This window comes from Juglans regia, chromosome 13 (assembly GCF_001411555.2).
Source record: "Juglans regia cultivar Chandler chromosome 13, Walnut 2.0, whole genome shotgun sequence".
Taxonomy (NCBI): Eukaryota; Viridiplantae; Streptophyta; class Magnoliopsida; order Fagales; family Juglandaceae; genus Juglans; species Juglans regia.
In genome coordinates this window covers 8610742-8635771 of record NC_049913.1, presented here as the reverse complement: position 1 = coordinate 8635771, position 25030 = coordinate 8610742, and the positions used below count along the sequence as shown (strand labels likewise).

Below are 25030 nucleotides of genomic sequence, written 5' to 3'. Positions count from 1 at the left end.
GAAAGAAACAGGACAAAATTGATGAGCTATTATAATAATAATTAATGATGTTGTTATCATTTCTTGTTTTTATTACCTGTTTTGGGATTTGCTTGGGAATGCTAGGTGGAGGCGATTCAAGGCCACAGCTAGGTGCTCTGTACAGTAGAACTACTGTCGATCGTCTTTTTCTTTAAAGATTTTTTTTTGGGGGTATCTGGTCACTAGCTAATTAGTTACTTTAAGGAGTGCACATGATAATCTCCTCAAAAGAGGGCTCCTTTAGATCATCATGCAGATCATGATCAATACGGTGGCTAGCTAGCTAGATATTTCTCTTAAAAGAAAACGTTTTAATTTTGCTCTATTAATTATTGTACGTGTTGATCATGAATTGCTTACGCGGGAATTAGAAATAATATATATATATATATATATCTACACACATATATATATCATGCATCATCTAATTGTTAGTGTTTAATTAAGATCGATCCCAATCATGCCTTAATTAATTCAAACCTATCCATTTTGCGTCACTAATCTCATTATTTCAATCATATAGATCATAAAGTTTATGTTTGCTTTATATCTGGTTAGGGGAAATATTGAAATGACGCAAATAAAGATTGACACCGTTGGTTCTTCTGCCCTTTTTAGCGATCCGATCTTGGGTCTTTGTTTGCATATATATTGTTGATGACGCGTAACGCTACTATTAGCCTTTGCTTTCTGCTGATCAGCGCTCTTTAGGGACAAAGTTTTCGATTTAAAAGACAGATTGACATGCATGCAGTACTTTTTGTCACTCATTTCCTATTATGCAATCACACTGCTAATATTTTAAAAAAAAAAAAAACAGCTAAATTAATGGTCGTCTACGTACGTAATAAAAAACATGCACAAATATATATATATATATATATATATATATATAGGAATAATATCTTTGAACGATATATATAATAATATACCTAGCTAGCTAATAGAATTTGGATCGAGGAAATACTTCCAATTTTTAAACGGCTTTTAAAAAGTAATCCGTGCTTCCTTTCTCTTGAATTTCTTTGATTCATTTGATTTCGTCATATATTTGAATCGAAGATAAGAATTATCCATCAATCAATCAAGAACATGCTGGTGAATCTTTATTCGGCTGCCTCCCCGAAGGCCCCCCCATACTCCACCATATGGCACGGGTATTATCAACCTTTGGCTTTGCACAATTGGGTTCAAAACATTCGGAATCCTATCTTCATTAGCTGATGATCATGATCAATATGCGAAGTGAGGTGGGATAAGGAAGATAAGGAAGACCATGCATGATTAGCATTACAAGAACATATCTCTCTTTAACTTGGGTGCTCTCTCTTTTTTTATTAAAAAGATAACCAACCGATCATATTTTAGTCAAAGACACCCGGAAATATACTGATCCATGGTCCCGACGTTTCCTTCTTTTATTGCTTTAGGACGTCACGATTTAGCAATGTAGAAAGCGATGAGAACCATGAGGTGGAGTAACGATCGAAGACAATGATTAGCATTGATCTCTGAAATATGCATGCATGCATGCATGGAGCTTAATTTAGATATCTTGATACAGTACTAATTAGCACCCAATTATTCATCGATGGTTCTGACATGATGATCATAATTAAGAACATAGACAAATGAAGAAAAAAACGAGTACCATTCCTTAATTACAAAGATAAAACATATTTTGGCTAGTGATCAATCCCAAGAGGCCGTATATATATCGTTGCAAGTTGGAACTATATGTCCGACTAGTACTGCAAATCATGATTAAGCAGCGCAAGCGCCAGCGACCATCGTTTATCTGCAGCTCATTCCAATAACATTTCGTGCAATTAATGTCACATTAATATACCTTAATTTGTTGTATATATATAAAACCAAAAGGGAACAAATTTGATGTAGGCAAAAACAAGTGATCGTTATCAACCAAATTAATTAAATAGCATATATATATATATATATATATATATATGAAAAATGATAGTTGCAATCACAATTGTGTAAGTGCTGTATAATTATTTTAGAAAAAATAAATAATTACAAGATTTACATGAAAAAAAATTAATTTTTTAATAGTAAATTCTATTTTTTTTCAAAATGACTATAATGAACTCCACGACTAAGTGTAGCATTTATATATATATATATATATGATGTGGCTATGTATTCTTTTACAGCTATATATACACGTGTACGGAATTGAATTTTAGCGTATTATAATAATCGTGTAGTACTTTACAGCGGTTCAGAGACAACTTGATTAAGATGTGATGTCACAATCTTTTAATTTCTTACTCCTGATCCAACACTTTATCAGACGGCCACTACATATATATACAATGCTTAGCTTCATCGTTAATTCATCGAGCACTAACTTGATGTGGGTCTAATTGCCTTTATTTTTTTAGACAAAGATTTAAAAATACGTTCCCCCAACATGAACTTGGTTCTATGGTGTAGTGGTTAGCACTCTGGACTTTGAATCCAGCGACCTGGGTTCGACTCCCGGTAGGACCTTTTGATACTTTATTTTTTAATCATTTCCAACTAATAGTGTGATGAAATGGAGCTCAAAGCGAATATGAAAGAACCGATTGATACTTTATTCTTCTTTATTTATTTTTTTGGTCTTAAATGTTCAAGGTTTTTCCAAATATAGCATGTGATCATTCTGCATAAATTAACCAACTTGATTGCAAATCGTCAAGTCATGCTCAATGCATGCCTGAATAACCAAAATAATAATAATAATAATAATGAGATATGTTTTGTAATGGTCTGGTTTAAATAGTGAGATGAGATGAGATGATCTGTGAATAATAGTTAAATTATTTTGTGAATAATAATAAAATGGTTTGAGTTAAGATACTTATGGGATATTTGGAAATGAGAAAGAAAATATTGAATAAAAATATTATAAAGTTACAATATTGTTATATTATAATTTTTTAATATTATTTTTGTTTTGAAATTTGAAAAAGTTGAATTGTTTGTTATGTTTTGTTTGGATGTTTGAGAAAATTGTAATGATTAAGTAATGATTAGATGAAAATGTTAAATACTTGAAATTGAAAAGTGTTTATGTTTGTAGTGTTTATATATTGAGATAGGATGAGATATGAATACTTTGCTTTCACAACCAGGCCTAAATAGATCACATCCAGACAAAATCTATTAGTTTTCCTCTACCAAATCAATTATTATTTCCTTCCACCATATGATTATTGAAGTTTAAATATAATATGCAAGTTCTTAAGGGCATATTTAATCTCCGTCCTTGATTATGAAATTTTTAAGTTAAAAGCAATCAACTTATAGATCATAGAGGAATGTCAACTTAGGGCATGTTTGGGGTTGCGTTATAAGTCTTAAAAAATGCTTAGATAGCTTTAAAAGCTCTTTAATGGAAAAATTAGGTTGTTCAGGTATTACATATTAAAATACTTTTTACTCTCAAATAAACTAAAAAGTATGTTCGAAGAAAAGCATCATTTTGGTGTTTTTCCGGATAATATGGAATGTAATTCAAATTTTTAAAAAAATTATCAATAGGCAAAAATACTCATACAACTTTAAGATAATTACAACTTTTAAATTTCAATGATATGATCATAATTTTAAAAAAATCAAATGATCGTCTTTTCTACATCAAAAAATATTTTTTTAATTTATTTTCAAATAATTGTAACATGTTTGAAAGTGTTTTGAACACATGATTACTAAACGATAAATAATTTTTTAATAGTAAAACTTATTATTTAAGCTATCAGCTATAAGTCCTAAAACTATAAATTATATTTTCCACCGCAATCTCAAACATGCGCTTATACTTGATCCGTAGCCATTCATCATTTTTTTTATATAAAAATGACTTATTTTTATTAGAATAATTTGATCATTTCAAGTCCTAAAAAATAAGAACAAATTATTCTTGTAACTTAAGTTGTAGGGCTAGGTAACGGGTGGAAAACCAAGTGGATTCTTTTAAATTATTATTATTTTTTTTTTGAAATAGGAGCGGGTGGGTTTTGGGCAATATCCATCCATTTTATACCCGCCATCACGCCCACCTATCTATTACTATATATAAAAGTAGAGTCATATAATTCTGACGTGGCATTCTATCCATAAAAGTAGACATTCTCCATTAAATTTGAAGTGTTATGTTTATGAAGTGATAAACATTTTAAAAGCAATGTTTCATCATGAACTATTATAACTTTTATATTTCTTTTCTTACATATAAAGATATAAACCGATTCAAAACTCCACCTAAAAGTTATAATTCAACATTTATATTGTTTTGTATTTTAAACGGAGTCATATGACTCTGATGTGGCATTCTACCCATAAAAGTATGAATTCTACCCATCAAACTTGAAGTATTATGTTCATGGAGCGGTAATTTTTTTAAAAATAATGTTTCATTATGAACTGTTGTAACTTTTAAGTTTCATTTATTTTCTTACATATAAAGATATAAATCAATTCAAGTCTCCACTGAAAGGCACTAATTCAACCTTTATATTGTTTCGTCAAATAAACCGCTCTATAAATTGTGTCGAATTTTTTCTCTATAAAACCCGGTATCTCTCTAAATCTCTTTTTCTCATACACAATATACACAAATGCGCGGATTATAGGCTCGTACTAATAAATTAAAATTTTACTCTAAAATTACAATTCTACCATTAGATCCTAGCAGTTTATTTTTTTTTCTTCCCTCCATTTTTGCGCGTCCAACTTCTCTCTCTCTCTCTCTCTCAATTATTCTTCCTTCTTCATCTCTTTTGTTCTCTGTAATGGACCCACTACATATTGACTCTGTTCGAGATAGTCAATCTCCAGAATTGAGGTAAGAAGAAAAAGGAAAGAGATAAGAGAAGCTGAAGTAAGAAGAAATAGTTCTAAAATGAACTTCCGTGATTTCCTTCTTCCTTATTTCTCATTTCATACCATCTTTATTACACGGCATTGAGTTACAACACAACTAAAGACTAAAACATCATCGTATCTATTTACAATGAAAGATAACAAATGATTCATTCAATTACTGACACAAAACGACACCATGCAACTTATCCAAACGACGCCACACAACAAAACCACAAATTATCTTCACATATCTCAAACGACTACATTTCAACCTATCAACTACTTTAACAACCCATTTCTAATCTGATTTTCCTAAATTGCTATGCACCGGCCTTTCAACCCAACTCTCACCATCTTCCATGCCTTGAGCTATCACTACAACCCATGACATTCTCCTTCCTCGTTCTTTATGTTTCTCATTTCAACAACATACATTGGATTCAACATTACCCTAACTCCAAAAATCGCTTCTAATGTTCTTTCTTTTTTAGTCACTACAAGTAATTAGGCCTTGTGATTTTAAGATCGCTACAAAAAAAATCACCGCAAATAGTCCTTATTTGTAGCGATTTCCATTTCGCTGCTGAATTCCAGCACGAGTTTGGAAAATGTTGAGGGAGAATTCACTGTTAAGTTTTTTGCGGCGACTTTTTTCGCCGCAAAAAACTATTGTTACTTTAATGGCACTTTCTTTCTGTCGAAGAGGAAAATCATCACAAAAGATACTTTTGCAGTGAACATTGTCGTTGTAAAAGACTTATGCTGCCAATTAATGCTTATTAGCGGCGAATCAAAAGCACTTGAAATAGCATTTTACAAAATTTATGAAAAATTGTACCAGACTATTTGCGGCGAATTTTAGTCGCTGCAAATGAGCAGTTCCAACCATTTTTGCTTCGTCGAAAATGAGATTTTCATCTTTTGCGGCGATGTTTTAAGATTTATGTGGTGAGTTGTGGCGATATTAACTCGCTGCAAAAAGTTAATTAAATTTAATTACACCGCGCATTTTCCCCTTGGTCATTTCCCTCCAGCCGTCTCCCCCCCTCCCTCCTCACTCTCCACAATCTCTCTTATGCTTCAAACATCTGCCGCGCACAACCCATCGCCAACAACCCCACCACGCCAATGCCACCGCCACCTCACCTCGATGGCAACCCCCTCATTCTCCCCCAACCCCCTGCCAATCTTTTTCCTTTTCCTCGAATCTGGCCTCACTTCTCTCTCTCTCTTGGATTTCTCTATATCGCCACAGCTAGGGGCAACGTTCGCCACCACCTACACCTCGACACCGTCGCCAGTCCTCCGTTGGAGCCTCATTCTCCTCCACGCAAACACGCCCTAGAGGTCTCTTTCTCTTTTTTTTTTCTTTTTCTTTTTTGTTTCAGAATAAACCTTCACCATTCTCTGCACTCTTTTTATTTGCCCAAGTTTATATTGTGGCTTGTTGACATTCGCTTATTCATGTTCAGTTTTGTCCCATGGAAGCATTTAAAGTTGTTGTTAGAAACAGAGTCAGGTTTTTTTAAATGATTAATTTTTTGGAGTTCTTTATTGATTCATGAAACATTTCAAGTTGAATGTTGCGACTTTCTTTGGTTTAGCACCAGCGGCCCGATGGTTAACATAAATGTGGCCATTACTACTGAAAGAGAAGTTTAATTCTATTCTACTCATGGTAGTTTGATGTCCCTAACTGTACGCAAGTGATGCAAATGATATATCATGGAGGTGGGGAAAATACTGAGGCTGCTCCTCAGGAAAATTAGTACTTTCTCCACCTCCATAACATGATTTCATCAAGCCTATGTGCAATTAGTATGCACTTGGGTTATGTTATCTTTAGTTTAGATTCATCTTTAGTTTTTAATTTTTTTTATATTACACATGATTATATGAAAATTATATGGAGCAACTGTCACTCTTCTTGAGATCGCAAGGGTTTTTGCTACTAAAGTTCCTGGGAAGATTGATGCTGATGTGTTACAACTACTATGGAAAGTAGGTTTTCATGCATTCTTCACCTACAATAAGGCTTTCCCCTGTCTGTATGACTTCATGCTCTTTTCACTTTCAGGGTTTTTTGTTCTACTAATATGTTGGTGTTGTGTCTTTCCAGAAAACTCATATACAGGTATGCCTCTATTTCTATTTTTAGTCTCTCTCATAAGTCACACCGATGATTTATATCTTGTTCATTTTCTGTTATTTTTTCTTCTCTCAAATATGAAAGAGAGTAGACATGGATTTAAATGTTGGATTTGAAGATATATTATGCCTTAGAATCTGTAACATCTTTTAACAGCCTCCCAGAGATGAAAGAAACCATATAAACCAATTATATATAGAAACAAAGTCAGAAAGTTTTTGAACGAGTGAGTCTCCTATAATATAAGCCACCACTTTTCCACTCTTATTACAATGTGTATTAGCATGCACCCTAATTTACTAAACTTTCTTTTATACAAGATCACCAAATGGTATGATTGGAATCTTGGTCATCGGGCTGGCAGGGTTCCATAAAATCTGGACGGAGATGCTCGTTGTTGGATAATTGGTCTACACTTGAATTTCTAGTTTGCACAAATTCGTTGTGGATAATTCTCAAAGCTCTGCGAACAGGTGATGTCATGATTCTCCCTACAAAAAATACTTATTTTGCATGAAGTTGTAGTGTATCTTAATTATAGATTATAAATAATGGTGAATTACTTTATATGGCTTGCTATGGAACCGGAGAAAAGTTGATGGTTGCCACAACTTCTTAATTAACAAAACAGCCTAATAGCATAATGAATGAGCATGGATGTAAACTAGGCATATGCTTAGGTATTTTAGGTACCTTAACAATTTTAGGTGCATTTGGTTATTCTCAAATTGCTGGAATTTACTAGGAAAAAACAATAGGGACAAAAAATATACCAAATTCTATATTTATTAAGGAGTTGGAAACATTGGGTTTAATGGTTGTGAATTATGATTGGCTAGCTGAGGTATGGATGTAAAAAAACATATGGTGCACTAATGCACATACCAGAACTACTTTGGGAGAGGAGGGGATGGGTAAACAGATTAGAGAGAGGAGGCTAGCAGTGCATTTTACCTTTTGAGGTCTATACATTTGGTTAGCTAATTTAATAGAGTATCACAGTTAATAATTCAAAATAATTTTCATGCAGTTTTAATATATATTGAAATGTATATGAGTGTTCATGAAAGGTTACATGCATCTTCAGCATAATGCGTAGGCCTACGCAGAAAATCGAGTGACCCGGCCCGTCCGTGAGCATCGACCAGACCCGAACAAAAAAATACGGGTTTAACTCTTAATCAGGTTCGACCCATACAACCTGTTTATAAAATCTGCAGATGAAACCCTACCCCCCAAAAATGTTTTTAACCCTTCTCTAAGTATCGAAAATTACTTCAAGATAGTAAAAGATGCCAGGTATTATCTACGAGATTTCATGGAGCTAGCTTTAACTTCTTTAAAGCTATGCTCTCCTTGAGCTTCAACGTGCATATAGAGTCTCGAGGTCTTCCTTGGTTTTGTAGCTGATGTGGAACATGTGGGTGAAGTTGAGGGACGAAGACTAGTTATAGAGGACAGGACCAACGGTGAGGCTAAGGACTTCGTCAATGGAGACCAGGTTGTTGAGCTCAGTGAGTTGGGAGTGTGACTATGAGAGAACCAAGACCATGGCGATTTGAGTTTTCTGAGTTCATCTTCCCATTTTATCAAACACTTCACAAGCTTTTCATTTTTCTCACTCAGCGCACCATTTTCTCTTTAATTCATTTTCCTAATTACATCCATTTATATTTCCTCAGTCATTCTATTTTACATTTTTACTTCACTTTACATTGAGAACCATAACAGGGAGTCGATGCTGCACGACGGGGTAGAGATCTAGAGGCAACCGACAACGAGTCGGCGACGGGCTAGCAGTAGTGGGAGCAGGGACCTAAGGTTTACAATCCGTGAAGTGAGAAGTGAAACTGAGAGCACCAACAATGTTGCGGGAGTATGGCTTGAAGGAAAAGGAGGGTTGAAGACGAGGAAAAAAAAAATCGGGTTGACCCAATCAAGAATATGCAGATCAGGTCGATTATGCCCAACCGACCACGAAATGCGGGTCAGGTCAGGTCGGGCCCAAATGTTGAACATGTCGCAGCCCTAATAATGCATCATGCATTTAATTGTTGGTTGCTGTATAGTACTGATGCATGGAGTTAACATGTTGGAATATTGATTACAAACTTCAAGTGGTTTGATCTGCACCTAATTGAGGAATAGTGGATGCTGATATGACTATATATAAACTCCCTTTGAAGGTGGTCGAATAGAAGCAATCAAGAGTATTGCTGTCCAAAAAATACACGTTGAATTTTTCCACCTCCATTTTGGTCATTATTGTTTAGAGAGTTCCTGTTCTTGCATGGTTGCATTAATGTTGAAGTCGATATTGCACCCACCCCCACCTGGAGCATATTACTATTGCTGCCTAGCATCTAAAGTTGATTAGAGGAGCAGTTACTTTTTACTTAAAAGTGCAAAAATTATATCTGTTAGGCTATGATGTAGATAATTGCCTAGGGATGGATCCGATTTATACTTGCTTTCCATGTGAATGCACCACTGCCTACAGTATGTGTATATGCTAGTACATGTGTATCTTGTGGGGATGACTTCTAATAGGATGGGCACCTGGCCATCACATGTGTCCAAAAACATTATTGTAAGAGCACCATTGACTGGTTTAATGAATGAGCAGTTAGTTGAAACTAATTAAATTGTGCATTTGGATGAATCTATGATGTCATATATTAAATTTGAAAAGTCTCAGTACCTTTGTTATTATGTTTTGATGGGATTCCTACACAACAAAATCCAGGTTACATGCAATAGGTAATTTCCTAATATTGACTTGTCTTGTCATTTTTGTTTTCCACATATAAAATATATTTATTGTGAGAATGCATTAGATCATTAGTAGTCTATATGCAATGTGATTTTTTTGGGTGTTCAGGAGGTAAAGTATATGATATTTCTTGTCTAGAATTTATTTTACCAAAGTATATGCAGCACCTCTCAATTGAAGAGGTACTGCATGTGTTGTTGGATCATAATGACATTTTTGGGTGTGAGTTGGGAAGCTCGAGTAATTTATGTATTCTGTTTTTGTGCATTTTTTTATTATGTGAAAAACCTTTTTCCGGTGAGTAACGGAAATATTTTTTTTCATCCATTAAACTTATTTGTGATGAAAAAACCGCCACAAAAGCTCTATTTTGACAAAAATTACGCACTGAGAATATTTAATGGCGACGATAATTCATAATCGCTGAAAAAAAGGTCTAGTCATTTGCGGCGATTTATTGAGTATTTGCAACGAAATTTTTCATTGCCATTGACTTTTCTCAACGATTTAATGCTAAACGAATAAGACTAGTTGGGGCGAATTTTTGTGCATTTGCGACGATTAAAAATCGCCGGAAAAAATAATTTTTCTCGAAAAGTTTTGCCTATCGCTGGTTCAATTTATAAATGAATAAACAATTGCGACGAACGTTCGGCGTAGTAAAAATTGCTAGGAAAGATTAAATTCAGAAATTTTATGGGTTATTTGCGACGATGATTAGTGCAAAAAAAAAACAGTTTTTCTTGTAGTGAGTCTTCTTCATTGTTGTCATGGAATAGCTTTTGAGGTCGAGCATATGTTCTCTTCATTCTCATCCTTTTTATTAATTTTGTGGCTGACCATTATAGTCTGGAGATTTGATTTTTTTATTATTATTATTATTTGTTGGAAGTTTTGTTGTATTTATTATGAACTCACAGGTGAAAATGGTGAAAATTTGTCCGTCCTTTTAATGAATGCAGGGGAGACAGAATTGAGGCAGTGCTGAGGTGTTGTGCCAAAAATTGCCCTATTAAGTTGTAAGTTTTTTTTTTCTTTTTTTATTTACTAGTAAGTAGTAAGTTGGGACAATATGAAGATTAGTAATTTGATGATTAAATTAATTTTACTTAAGGGGAAACCAAATGAACACAACAATTATTTTTTTAATTTAAAAAAGAGAAATGATATTGCAAGTTCTAAGATATACAAATTTCGTACACTTCTTTTAAAAAAAGTAAATAAATATAGAGCCTATGTTAGGACTAATGTTAGATACAATCTATAAGCCTCACGCATCTCCTTTGAAAAAAGTAAAGTTCACCATTAAAAAAATGATTTATTTATGTGAGTTTCAGATTTATCCACTTTTTTAAAATGAGTGCGCATGACTTGTATATCCTAAAACTACAAATTTCATTTTTCAAATATGAGACCCACATGAAAGATTATTTTTTTAATGGTATGCCCAACCCTTTTGCAAAATAAATGTGTGTAACTTGCACACTTTAAATTAGATTACATTTGGATGTTGGGGTGAGTTAAGATGAGTTAAGTTATTTACAAATAGTAGTGAGTTGAGATGGTAGAGTGAGTTTTGTGGAACCTACCTAAGATGAATTTAGATGTGTTTAGATGTTAATATGAGTTTAGATATATTTATGTGAAGTTAAAAAATGTTGTGGATCCTACGTGTAAAGAGATGTTGAGTTGAAAAATGTCGTGGATCCTACGTGTAAAAAGGTCTTGAGTTGAGTGATATTTAGTGATTTGGGAGTTGTGTGTTTGGATATTGGTTTAGGCTTAAATTTGAACTCAATTCAGATGAGACCAGTTGCTTCTATATTCCCAACGTAGCAATATCTAACGAAAGTGAGATTATTTTAAGAATAATTCTTATTGCAATCCCTATTCGGGGGACTACATTACAAGCTTAATGAAACTGCGTTTCATTAGAAGGAAATTGAAACGACCCCCGCCCCCTACACACACGAGGCTACCTATCCCTCCCCTTCTAAGTCCTGAAGTCCCCCCCCCCCAAGTCGCTGTCCCAAGTTTGTCTCCACCAATTTCACTGTTGTCGTCGTTGTCCCTCGAGAAACGATTCTAAACAAATGTAAGTGGAATGTGAGGGAGAAGTTGAAGTATTTTCTCGCAGCACCATTGTCTTCTCTATTTTTTTTTCATTTGCTGTTCTGCTTCCCTGTGCCTCTAATTTGATGTTCTGCTTCCTTTTTTATCACCTGTAAGAAAAGCATCACAGATCAATTATTTTGATGCAAGATGATATCTATTTGGTTTTTTTATGCAAGATTATATATGTTTGGTGTTTTGATTCAAGAAAAGAAAATAATTTGATTTGATCAAGAGCTTTAAGACAAGTGCTGAGATTTGAAAGCAATAAGGCTTCGTTTGGTTTCTAAATTCATCTCAACCCATCTCAATTCATCATTACAACTTTTTCAAATCCCAATACAAAATATAATAAATAATTCAACTTTTTCAAATCTCAAAATAATAATAATATTAAAAAATAATATTCTAATAATATTTTATCATCTCAACTCAACTCAACTCAACTCACTTCAACATCCAAACACTACCTAAATGTACATAAGATGCTACCCAGATTTTACGCATATTTTCAATTTATATATTTCATATTTTACGCATATATTTTCAGCGTGCAAGAAATGTACAAAAGATGCTAGATTTTACATACCCAAATCTAATTATGATGAAATTTTATGAGAATTAATGGTCATTGAATATGACTTGAGCTGGATGTTAATCGGTAGGATTTGAGCACAAGTTTGCGAGAAATGATAATGAGAGACTGAGAGTGAAGAGCTATAAACAAAATCCTTACCTGTGGAGGAGGCCGGCGAGGTTGTCCCGTCGATGTTGGAGGAGCTTGGTGGAGGAGGTCGTTGATGGTGAAGGATGGAGTCGAAGGGCACAGAGAGGGAAAAAAAAAATTCAGAAGCCATGAATGAAACTCTTTCTTCTAGGTTTAGTTTTGAATCGAGGGCAATTTAGTCAATTTAATACTTCACACATGCGAACTACAAAGGAGTCCCAGTTCTGGGACTGTACGTAGCATGATCCTTATTTTAATATGTTTGGTAAGTACAAAGTTTTTAAAAGTAATATTCATTTTCAATGAAATACAATTATATTTCATAATTAGAAATTCTTGCATTAAATGGAAGTTTAGATAGTGAATTAAGATGAGATGAGTTGAAATAAAAATTAAAAATTGAATAAAATATTGTTAAAATAGTATTTTTTTTAATATTATTAATATTTTTAGATTTAAAAAAATGAATTATTTATTATGTTTTATATAAAAAAATTTGATGAAATTATAATAATTAGATGAAATTAAAATGAAATAAATTAAAGGCTTTGTATCCAAGAATAAAACTAATTTATCTCTCCGTTTTGACCGCTCAATTTGACTGTTTGTTCAAAAAAAAAATTATTTTATTTAATAATTAAACAATGATTTTAAATGTATTAATATATTTTTTTATTTTTTAAAATAGTTAAATATATTAAAAAAAAAAATTCCACCAAACTGTACGACCAGCGGCAAAATAGCCCCACTCTTGACTCCAAACCTCCGGCCTAAATAGTTTTTTCTTTCTTCTCTCGTTGATTTTGACCTTCTGAGCCGTATTACCTCTCTCTAAATTCGTGATTTTTCCGGTGGACTAATGGGTCCCCATATATTTACTCCAATTTTCCTTCGTTTACCTCTCCATCGTCTCGAACAGAGAATTAGCTTGTAGTAAACGCACAACAATGGAGCAATTTAAAACCCTACAAATCGTCCGGAAGACTCCAAATTCACGCGTCTTCCATCTCTACCTAAACCGCCCATCCCGTGGAAATGCTCTCTCCGTTGACTCCTTCTCCGAGTTCCCCAGAGCCCTGGCCGCCCTCGATCGGAACCCAGACGTCAACGTCGTCGTCCTATCGGGCGCCGGCAAACACTTCTGCGCCGGTATCGACCTCACAGCCCTGGCTTCCATCACCTCCCTATCTGGGGATCGCGGCCGTTCTGGAGAGAAGCTTCGGCGAGATATCAAATTCCTACAGGACTCTATCACCGCGATCGAGCGGTGCCGGAAGCCGGTTATCGCTGCTGTCCACGGGGCGTGTATCGGCGCTGGCGTTGACATCGTGACCGCCTGCGACATAAGATATTGCACGGAGGACGCGTTCTTCTCGGTGAAGGAGGTGGACTTGGCAATAACCGCCGACCTTGGAACGCTTCAGAGATTGCCTGCTATCGTCGGGTACGGTAAAGCGATGGAGTTAGCCCTGTCGGGTCGGAGAATCTCGGGTCCGGAGGCAAAGGAGTTGGGCCTGGTATCTAAAACATTTTGCTCCAAGGATGAAATGGACAAAGAAGTCGGACTTTTAGCCGAGGGTAATCTTGCCTTTTCCAGGCATCTTTTTTTTTCATCTTCTGACACTATGAGAATGATATATCTTGCCTTTTTTTGCCAATTCTAAGTTTTGGGTGTCAACTCGTTATAAATGGTTGCAAATGGTTCGGTCCGATTGGATGATGAATCGAATATTTTTTATCTATTAATTTTTTGGACCGAACATTCATGGGATTGGATCGGTAGTTATTGGTCTATTCAGTCCGATTTTTTTTTTTTTTTAAAAATCAATTAATAAAAAATTTTATTTAAAATATTAAATTAAATTAATTGATTTATTAATATGGATTATGTAATAAATTTAATAAAAAAATATTTTATATGATCAATAATAATAAATTAGATAAAAATTATATTATTAATTTATATAATTACTATATAATTAACTAATTGATATTATATATTAGTTAATTCATAGAATATTAACAAGTGTTAATAACATATTTAAAATTTTATATTGTTAATAGTGATAGGTTAGATGAAGATATATATCAAATATTGTTAATTTATAGAATATTAACAAGTTTTAATAACATATTTAAAATTTTATATTATTAATTGTATCATTATTATATATATATAATTTTTATTTATTTTTTCATTCGGTCCGGTCCGAAAAAACGGTGGACCAGATCGAAACTTTTCGATCCTCTAAAATGTGGATCGAGACCGACCGGTCTCAATCGCGGTCCGGTTTGATCCGGACCAACCGTTTACTTCAACTTATAATTATAGAAAAATTAAGGTAATAATATTCTTTTATTGTTGTGAGACCCATTTTAATAGTGTGTTGGACATACAAATAGTGCCAGTTTTCTTTTTTTAAAAAAATAAAAATAAAAAACTAAGACAAATGGTCAGGTAATTTTTTTGAAGAGACTAGAATTATTTAGAGGTTTAATGTTGTATAATTTTTTGTCACTAAACTAAAATAAATTTTTGGATTGGAGAAAAAAAACAAGCAAATAAAAATTTAAATTTTTTAGAAGTGGGATGAATAGCCTAGGAAGCATGAAAAAATTTGGCCGGGGCCCTCGAGTCATTGGCATCTTCAATATAGTCTAACTATGGGACTGCGTGAACGTCTGGGATTCAAAATTCCCAGAGAGTTGAATTCTCCCAAGCATGAAGATTGGGGATCAATAAACTTGAGCAGCAAAGAGGATGGAATTTACCATATGCTTATGGATAATGGCATAGATATATATATTGGCAATTCAAAAATATTTGTCTAGAGTTCCTTGAGTCGGCATTAAATCTCTTTTTTTCCTCTAGTTTTTATAAATAGAGAGGCAAAATGGTGTGGCATGCAGGAATTGCTTCCAAGTCTCCCCTAGCTGTCACAGGGACAAAAGCAGTGCTACTTAGAAGCAGGGAGCTGAGTTTGGATCAAGGGTTGGATTATGTTGCCACTTGGAACTCTGCTGTGCTGGTGTCCGACGATCTGAAGGAGGCAGTCTCCGCACAGACTCAAAAAAGAAAGCCTGTTTTCGCCAAGCTCTGATGCTGCATGCAACCCCTTGCATTTCACTGTCCAACATTCGATGGGTTTGTTTCATTCAGATTGGAAGGTGGCTTTCTTCTCGATCGATTCCTTCTTCTACCCCTCCCATAAACCAATCTCGGATAAGGAAGAGATAAGAGGGCCCCATCATGGAGAATGTGATCAGATTGCCATCTCATTTGTTGTTGTATTATTGTCTATAAAACTTATTTTATTACATCGTGTTACAACTTTCTCAGGACAAATTAAACCTTGGGATGTCTAAATTAAGGTGCTGTCTGCAGGATAAGTGGATAACAACCATAGACATGTTTCTGCAAATAATTCTGCTACGGGTACCCATTGCGGAATCGGTTTATAATGCCTTGCTCTATTTTAGTGATTCGGTTTATTTGAGAACACCCATCTCGTTTTAGGGCATACGAAGTGTGAAAATGAGATCGATGATTCAAGAGAATGAGAACAACCTATGACTCCCTTCGTGTTTCGTCTGGCAGCACATCGGTGGGCAAGGTTGTTTGAGGAGAAGTTTGTGGCCACCCATCATAACTTTGTGGAAAAATGGTCTTCGTAACAAGTTTGGAAAGCTTGGAGGTGTTTACAGTGCGAGGTGAATATTGGGGTTCTTCATCGGCTTCCATGGGTGTTTCGGGTTCGTCTGGCAGCACGTTCGTGGTACAGGTTGTTTGAGCAGAAGCTTGTGGTCACCCATCGTAACTCCGTTTGGGAACCGATTCCGTAGCAAGCGTGGAGGTGCGAGGTGATGATTGGGCATCGAAGCAATCTTCTATGGGTGAATCGTGAATCGTGAATCGCTTTGTTCAATTCTAAATCATCTAGGTATGAGCATTCGTCCGGGTTGATTTTAGAAAGAAGACTAAATAATTAAACGGTGCGTTTAACTTAGGGTGCATACGCACCGTTTAAATAATGATGATTTGGCACCCAGGTACGTGGCGTGTTCCCCGTCTTGGGTGCAAGTAGACTTTTTGTTCTGCAAATGAGCTAGAGAATCCCAAAGACGAAAGTATTAGAATTTTGTGTGTGTGTGTTAATATCTCCTCATTGGATCAGTCCAAAGCTATATGTTGAAGAATTCAACTAGCGTTCATGATAGATAGTTAGAAAATAAATTAACGAAACACAACTAGCGTTCATTAATACTACAATATATTATATGCACAAGCAGGGTTACTTCCCGAAAACTATTGAATATGAAAGCAATCATCCGGTTATTTCTTATTGGGTAATATCTTATGATCATCTTCCTGAAAATATGGATTTGTCTCGTGAGATTTCGAGGGGGTGTCTTAACCTTGGATATAAGGATGGGTCAGACAGATTTGCCAATTCTTCCTCGTGAAAAAATGCTCTCCTCACATGATCTCTCACAGTAGTTAGTAACGCTATATTAGTATCAATCACAGTTTGACACTTGTCAATTTGACCAGTCGTGTGTGTGATACGTGCATGTATAAAACTTTAAAAAAAAATTGAAAGGCATTAAAAATTATTTCAAAAAGTAAAATGAGAAAAAAATCCAAAATGGTTCAAATGCTACTAAAGGGCCACTACACAACGATATACAGGCCCAGAAAAAACTATCATGGGGTTCTTAACCTGATCTGTAGGCCTGGTCCAGTAGGCATGACTCAACTAACAGCCCAAATCTGGAGGCTTCTCTTTGTCAAATCGGATGCAAAACTAAACCATCAAATTAGCAATGAAAATCATCCTTGAAAAAACAATAAACTGACATTTTCCCAAAACCCTAAACAAAAATCTCAAAATACTCACGGGCATTACGTACTAGTTGATTTACCGAGCTAATATAAGGAATCGGACCTTTTCCAACCATATCTACATATATATATATAAATATATATATATTTACGTGTGATGTTTATCACAAAAAGTGAGAGATTGATATAACGTACTTAGTCATAGCTCCTTAAATAAAGCTTTAGTTGAAGTGATATCAGATAATATTATTACGTCCTCAGAGTCCTCCCGCCCTAGATATTCTCTCTCCAACGCTAGATTATATATGTGTGTGTGCGTGCGTGCAGGCGCTGCAGGTAATGCCAGTTTGAACCAATCACCTGAGGGTTTGTCGTTGATATGTGCCGGGCTTACAAGTATTATTGATAAACCATGTAATGTGGAAACAAATTAACACGCCAGTATAAATATAGATATATATATATATATATATATAAATATATAGTAGAAAACGAAAGGATAAGATTCCATGTTAATTTGGCTGTAGCTCTTACACAATGACACTTAGGAAAATGCTGATCCAAGAGCCCCTAAAAAAAGGAATAAAGTTAGAAAGACGATGAAATTTGCTTGTAAAGACAGGAATGATCTGTCCCTTGTAAGCTTCGTAGAACGAGAGAGTTAAGAGTTAGAGTTAAAGACGGTACGTACGTAGGTAGGTTGGAATGTGTGTGGGAGTGATGATATCAAGCGGGCCACTTCGGTTCACATGCCCAAAAGACAAACCCCCATTTATTTGTTGTTACTTTGATGGGCTTTTTGAGGAAGTTTCTCTCTCTCTCTCTCTCTCTCTCTCAAGTACTGTGCCGGAGGCATAGAGATTCCGATCCACCAAATGCTGAAAGCAACTTTTCTAGTTTTGACAGTTAATAAAACATGCAGCTCATGGCGATTTACACGGAGGAAAGGTACGTTTCATGTACCACCATACGTACAAGTAATGTAATATATCGGGGGAACATGATGTCAATTAACACTGCTTTGAAAATTCTACATGATCTCTTCATCGAGTAATTGGGATTTATAAGGACCCATCCAACTTGTAGCAGTAAATAGTAATATTCAACCATCTAATCACCAGATATATAGAAATTAATAAAAACCCAACCCCATGCATGCACCTTACTTTCCAATAACTCCATTCACTAGTACTCTATATTATTATTACAGTTTCTGCAAATATATATATATATATACACATACAGAGAATTGCTTTTTGGATGGTTTATAGCAAGTTGCTGGGGCGGACCCGACAGGTAGCCAATTGGGTGGAACCCAAATGTTGCAACCTTATTGACATCCTAAGGTCTGTACGTCTGATTCAAGCTTACGTAGTCAAGTAGAATTGGGCAAAGAAAGATCATATCTTCGATTCTTGGGTCTCTATTATGTTTTAAAGTCATACAACTTTTCGTTGCCCATCAGTACCACTGAAGAAAGACAGCTCTAGCATTCTTTTCTTTTCCTTTTTTTTTTTTTTGAAAGAAAGGTGGGCAGCACCTCAACCTGTATTGAGAAAACTTCATTTATGGCGGATGACAGCTCTAACATATCGCCTTTGTTTAATTGTTTTTATTATTATTATTTTATTTCTTTTATGATCTTTATTATTTGATGCTTGCATGTATGTATATATATTCTCTTGGAAATATTGTGGCAGGCATGTGTATATGTTGACAAAATTGTAGCTTCAAAATGAAGAAATGGTCTCTCAAATTGATCTTCTCAATGGAAAAAAGAAAAGTAATGAAAGTCATATGCATCATCTAATAAGGATTAACTGGGTCAACTTTGAAATCTATGGCGTTTTTTATAATTTCTCCACTCTTGTTCTAGAAAACTGCTCTCATTGGATATCAGTTGTTTCGTTGTGTTTAAAGATTTACATATTTAATACGTTTGAGTAAAAATCAGTACATAATTAATTAATTACATCTGCATGATATTGATGATCAGTCCTTGCATGAGATATTTGAATCTATTTTTCCTGGAAAACAAGAGCTAATTAAATGGAGTATCGAGTTTCCAGCACCACCCCCATAAATTAAAATCTATCTCAGTGTTCCACCTAAACTGCATTATTAACAAAACCTAATTAAAGTGACTGAAATGAGGACACCGGCCCCTTTTAACACATGGAAAATGATGATGATGATGAAAGAAAAGGGGTATGATCCATTTATGATTGACAGAAAGGACGGAGCACTATTTCTTCTTCAACATCAATCTCCCTTTTACTGTTTGCACCTCTTTTGAGTTCACAATTAACTGAAATAATTAGTAAACAATGTTCCAGCTGGTTCCCATAATTATTATCCAATGATCTTTGCTACACAACCTCCACTACACTCCACACTTTTTTAAATTTTTTAAATTTTTAATATTTTTTTTTTGAGTTTATTCTTTTTAAATTATTTCAAATTTTTTATTCATTATTCATATAATAAATATTTAATAAAAGAAAAAAATAATAAAAATAAAAAATAATATGGAATGTGGAGGTTGTGTGAATAGTAAGAGGTTGAGTAGATTTTTTGTTATCCAATAGCCTTACATTTTATTTTAAATCGTTTCAATATTCGAAGAACAAACAAATGCAGTCAATCATTCAAATTGTTCTTAGATTTTTTTTTATTTTTTATTTTTAAAGTCAATATTCTCATAAAAGATGTCCTATGATCTTTCCCTTGCCAAAGAAAATCAAAAGATAACATCTACTGTTTCTGCATGTAATTAATATCCACATACTGTAAGGCTTTCAGCTTTTCCTTCCAAGTATAAACTTTTTTCATTATTGTTGTTACAAAACGAAAACAGGAGTAAATGTCAGAGTCCTTTAAAAAGCTCTCTCTCTCTACAAGTTAGTGAGAACATGTTCAGTAGGTATATCAATGTATATGTGTGATCCAATCTGATGTTATTTTTGGATGCTTCAAAGGAGGGCAACCCCCAAGAAAAGTTTATTAATTAATAAGAAAAAGTCTCAAAAAAAGAAAAGAAGCGTGAAAAGATAAGAGGAGGGAGGGAGAAGGAAACCCAAATGAACGAAGCCAGAAAACCAAAACCAAAACCAAAACCAAAACCAAATGGGGGTGGGGGATCACATTTAATAGAGGGAACAAAAGGGGTATGTATTGTTAGATCGATCATAAGAAGCACAAAGACATTTTCCACTGAAAAACATACTTTACTCAAAACGCAATAATTGCAGCCTTTGACGTTTCCCTCTTGCTCCTTAAAACCCTCTTCAACACCCACACGCAAACTCCTTTGACCCCTCCAAACAAACAAAAGAAAAAAAATATATATATATATATATAAATAAAGCTAATAAATTAATAAAGAAAGGAAGGAAAAGGTAATGAAAATCATGGCCGCAATTTGGCTTACGAAAGCCCACAACTTTTTCTCTCCATAGAAAATATATATATATATATATATATATATATATGGAATAGAAGAATTATATATGCATTATGCAAGTGGGTTGAGAGCAATTGCTTGTGGGAATCTCACATCCTTTTACAATACACATGATTTTCTTTCTGGGTCTGTGTCTGTGTCTGTGTCTGTGTCTGTCTGTCTCTTTTCCTATTCAGTCTTCTCAGTTTTTTAAAATTATTCGTGGAAAATAAGTGTTTCCCTTCTCCCTACGGAATCAGGCTTCTTCAATTGTCAATGTTTGAGGCTCCGGTTTAACTAACATCTCAACCGTCCCACGTTATTCCCACTTCCCTTTTTTTTAAATTCCACAACCATCCCTCCTCATATTTCTTTTAGAACTACTCCAATTCCAATAAATAAACTCCATCCGCCTTCTCCATTTTATTTCCTATTTATGTTACAATATATATATTAATTTATAAGTTAGTCTACGTACACTCTTTAAATAGAGACTACTCATGTAAGCTCATATAATTATATTTATAAAAAATTATAATTATAATAATATTCTTTTTAAAATTATATTTTTTCTCTTTTTATCAATATTTATCAATGGGACTACACACCTAGTCTCTCACTCAAAACTATAAATAAAAAATTTCTTAATTTATTTATATTGTGTATTTATTAATTTTGAGTGCATCATGCGTGAGATGGGAGTGCATCTATGACATGGGATCCAATAACTCCATGTTTGCTAATTGTTTAATTACTAAGGCTATGTTAGGAATACAAACTCACAATATCAATCCAACTCAAATCAATCATTGATGAAATCCATTACTTTTTTAACTTGTAATATAAAATTAAACTCATCTCAACCTATTTTATACATTTAAACATATATCTCAATTTTCTATTGAAAATATTACTATTCACAAATTAACTCAGATTATCTCACTAAAACATCCTCATTTGAGTTTAAACAGGTATATATATATATATATATATACACACATTGAAGGGGTGACAAAGATAATTTTCTACATTAAATTGAAAATAAACGCAGCATTAATGATAGGCCAACTCAAAAATAAATTTTGAACCTCTTAGTATTTTGTGCATGAAGTATTCTACGGTATTAAAGAAAAGCATACCATTAGTATAAATTAATAAATTGTACATATATATAGGGGGTCTCCTAATTAGATGTCAATTAACATTTGAGATTGTTCAATGTTTTATTTTTTAACTCATGATCATCTAGAAATTAAATACGAGTCAAATAAGATGTCTGCAATTTAAGGTTACGTTTAGATAGTGAGATGAGATGAGATTATTTTACATGAAAATTAAATAAAATATTGTTAGAATATTATTTTTTAATATTATTATTAAATTTAAATTTAAAAAAGTTGAATTATATATTATATTTTGTATATAAATTTAAAAAAATTATAATGATGATATGAGATGAGACTGTTTCTATGAGCTCATGTAAAAGTAGCTATGTTTTGTTTTAGCCGACTTTATATTAAGTTTAATCCTTGGGAAAAATATTATATTAATGAAAATCAGAAAAAAAAGAATTATATTATGATGTGACGTAATATATATATTTATATATATGTATATATTATTGCATGCAAATGTAAAAACACTATTAATCTTCTATTGCTTATAAGGAACCGATAATCACAAATTCACAATAAGTACTAGAGGCTGTCATTTTATAACAACTCTATTGAATATTAGGTAAAGTGTAATTAATAAAAATATATATGGTGAGCGACTAAAACGTACATCTAGCTACGGCGTAAATAACATGATGATAAATAATAGACTTAATCTTATCATGATTTAAATATATAAAACCCAAGATCCTACAATTGCAAAATTATTTTATTAGTAGCCGAGTTTCTTGATCTTAAAAAATAAATTTATAAATTGACATAGTTTGATAAAGTATATTAAATTATAAAGTCACTTTTAATATATAATAGATCTAATAAATTACGTAAAATTATATCAATTTATAAACTTATTTTTATATAATTTTTTTATATATATAATAACGAAATAGTAGATAAATAATTCGAATAAATTCCTTTCGCAAAAAGAAAACAAAGTACCATTTACTTATTGGACACGAAAAATTATGCACACACTCTACTTCTACTAGCACATCATGTATCATTAGTCAATCAATTTAATGCCATAAAATAAAATAAAAAACTAAAAAAAGTTTGCCTGGAAATTCAGAATAATTATAAGGCAATTTTGTATTACCTGACAACTGATAGATAATCCTTTGGAAATATTTAGGAAACGAGCCGTATAAGATAATCTATTTGAGGTAGAGAGGAGAGAGGATGCATTTGTCTTTTCACAAGGAGGAAGAGAGGGATTCTCCGTCTCCGAACGATGTGTACTGAAAACTTTTTCCCATGAGAGACAAGAAGATTTGGGGAAATCTTGAGATGGGGCATGATTTGAAGGTGGCATTTTTGTCAGCTACCATAAATCCGATGTGGGGTGCCCGTCGTTTTGGGGGCAGGTAGGTCCCCGACCTTTATTCCCTTCACCCAACCCCTCCATCTAGGTCACAATTATCTATTTATTCACCAATCTATCCCTCCCTAATCGACCATTTCAAAAATTTATATCATTAGTTTTTGCAAATTGTGATGCCAAATGCCAATGGCTACAGTCACTTTTATTTATGAAAAACATCCCATGCATTTGTCAATGTCAAGGACCCCCAACCCCATATTCCCATCCCAATCTCCATGAATTTTCTCCTTTTTTTATTTATCACCACCATCACATTAAAATAATTAAGGCTTCGTTTGGAATCACAACTCATCTCAACTCATCATTACAACTTTTTTAAATCCCAACACAAAATATAATAAACAATTCAACTTTTTCAAATCCTAAAATAATAATAATAATAATAATAATAATAATATTCTAACAATATTTTATTATCTCAACTCAACTCAACTCACTTCAACATCCAAACGCAACCTAATTGTCAAAAGAAGTTTTTTTTTTTTCAAAAAAAAAAATTAGAAATTGGAATAATTTTGGGGAAATCAATGAGGAACAGCTCTACTACTTTTGCACTATTTTTTATGATGACTTTTAACAGTTAATTAGTTCAATAGAGAGAGCAGCCGCAGGCATTTTTATGTTTTAACCAACGAAAGCGTTGGAGGGAGAGAAAGGCCAAAGAAGAGAGATGGTTCCCCCTCATATGAGCACCTTCAAAGGGTATATTTGTATATTCACACATGCCGTTTAAAGGCACCGGTAAACTCCAGCTGTAAGCATATGGCATAAGGACCCTACAGGCTACAACCATGCACCCCATTAGCGGGTAACATCGAAATGACGATTATATCCATCATCTTTTTCCCCAAAAACAAAAAAACAAAAAACAAAAAACGACTAAAGATCAAATTACATTTCTTTATATAATCTTAGACAAGTGAATTAATTCTCCTTATAGCATTTCTTTTATTCGAATAAATATTTTGAACAATACTATATATTCAATAAATATTATAAGATCCAGAGATTTTATACTGTCCTAAAATTTGAACAGTAACTTCATATGCCCATATCTGCCTCCACCTATTATTTTAAAAAGAGTAATGTTAGATACAAGTTTCAAATAGATAAATTTTATATAAATTTTTTGTAAAATAATGAATCTCACTAATAAAGAATAACTTTTTGTAACACATGACTAAGATCTAATTACATTTCATAGACCCTCTTAACATTCTGAGCAATTAATTTGTTAAATATTTAATAAATATTATAGGATCTATCCATTTTAACTCACTATGAAATATGAATAGTAATTAAATAAAGATTAAAAATTTATCTGAATTGCGTACTCAAACGGCGCTTTTAAAAGGTAAAACAAATTACTTGTTTTTGTGTTAAAAAAATGTTGTCTTTTGGCAAGGAAGGAAAATAAAATTAATACTAGAAGAGAGAGAGAGAGCTCCGGTGATTCCCACACACAACACAAAGGTCGAAGACCACTAGGCTTGTTTTTTAGAAGTATTCGGGTTTGGGTTTCGTTTGCATAAGAA

At 33.5% G+C, this 25030-nt stretch overlaps 1 protein-coding gene and 1 non-coding gene across 2 annotated transcripts; both read left to right on the top strand.

Annotated features, from left to right (window-relative positions):
- Nucleotides 1-2463: 2463 nt before the first annotated feature.
- On the top strand, nucleotides 2464-2535 carry TRNAQ-UUG. Its single transcript has one exon. It is a non-coding gene; the product is annotated as a tRNA-Gln (tRNA).
- Nucleotides 2536-13392: 10857 nt separating this feature from the next.
- Nucleotides 13393-16116, top strand: LOC109016740 (delta(3,5)-Delta(2,4)-dienoyl-CoA isomerase, peroxisomal-like). The gene is made up of 2 exons (XM_035683988.1): nucleotides 13393-14232; nucleotides 15565-16116. The coding sequence occupies exons 1-2, from the start codon at nucleotides 13602-13604 to the stop codon at nucleotides 15753-15755; spliced, it is 822 nt and encodes a 273-aa protein (XP_035539881.1). The 5' UTR covers nucleotides 13393-13601; the 3' UTR covers nucleotides 15756-16116.
- Nucleotides 16117-25030: the final 8914 nt, after the last annotated feature.

Excerpts from the sequence above, each read along its gene's own strand:
- LOC109016740 (XM_035683988.1), top strand. The coding sequence starts at position 13,602 with ATGGAGCAATTTAAAACCCTACAAATCGTCCGGAAGACTCCAAATTCA. Across the intron at positions 14,233-15,564 it reads AGTCGGACTTTTAGCCGAGG|GAATTGCTTCCAAGTCTCCC; the intron begins GTAATCTTGCCT and ends TGTGGCATGCAG.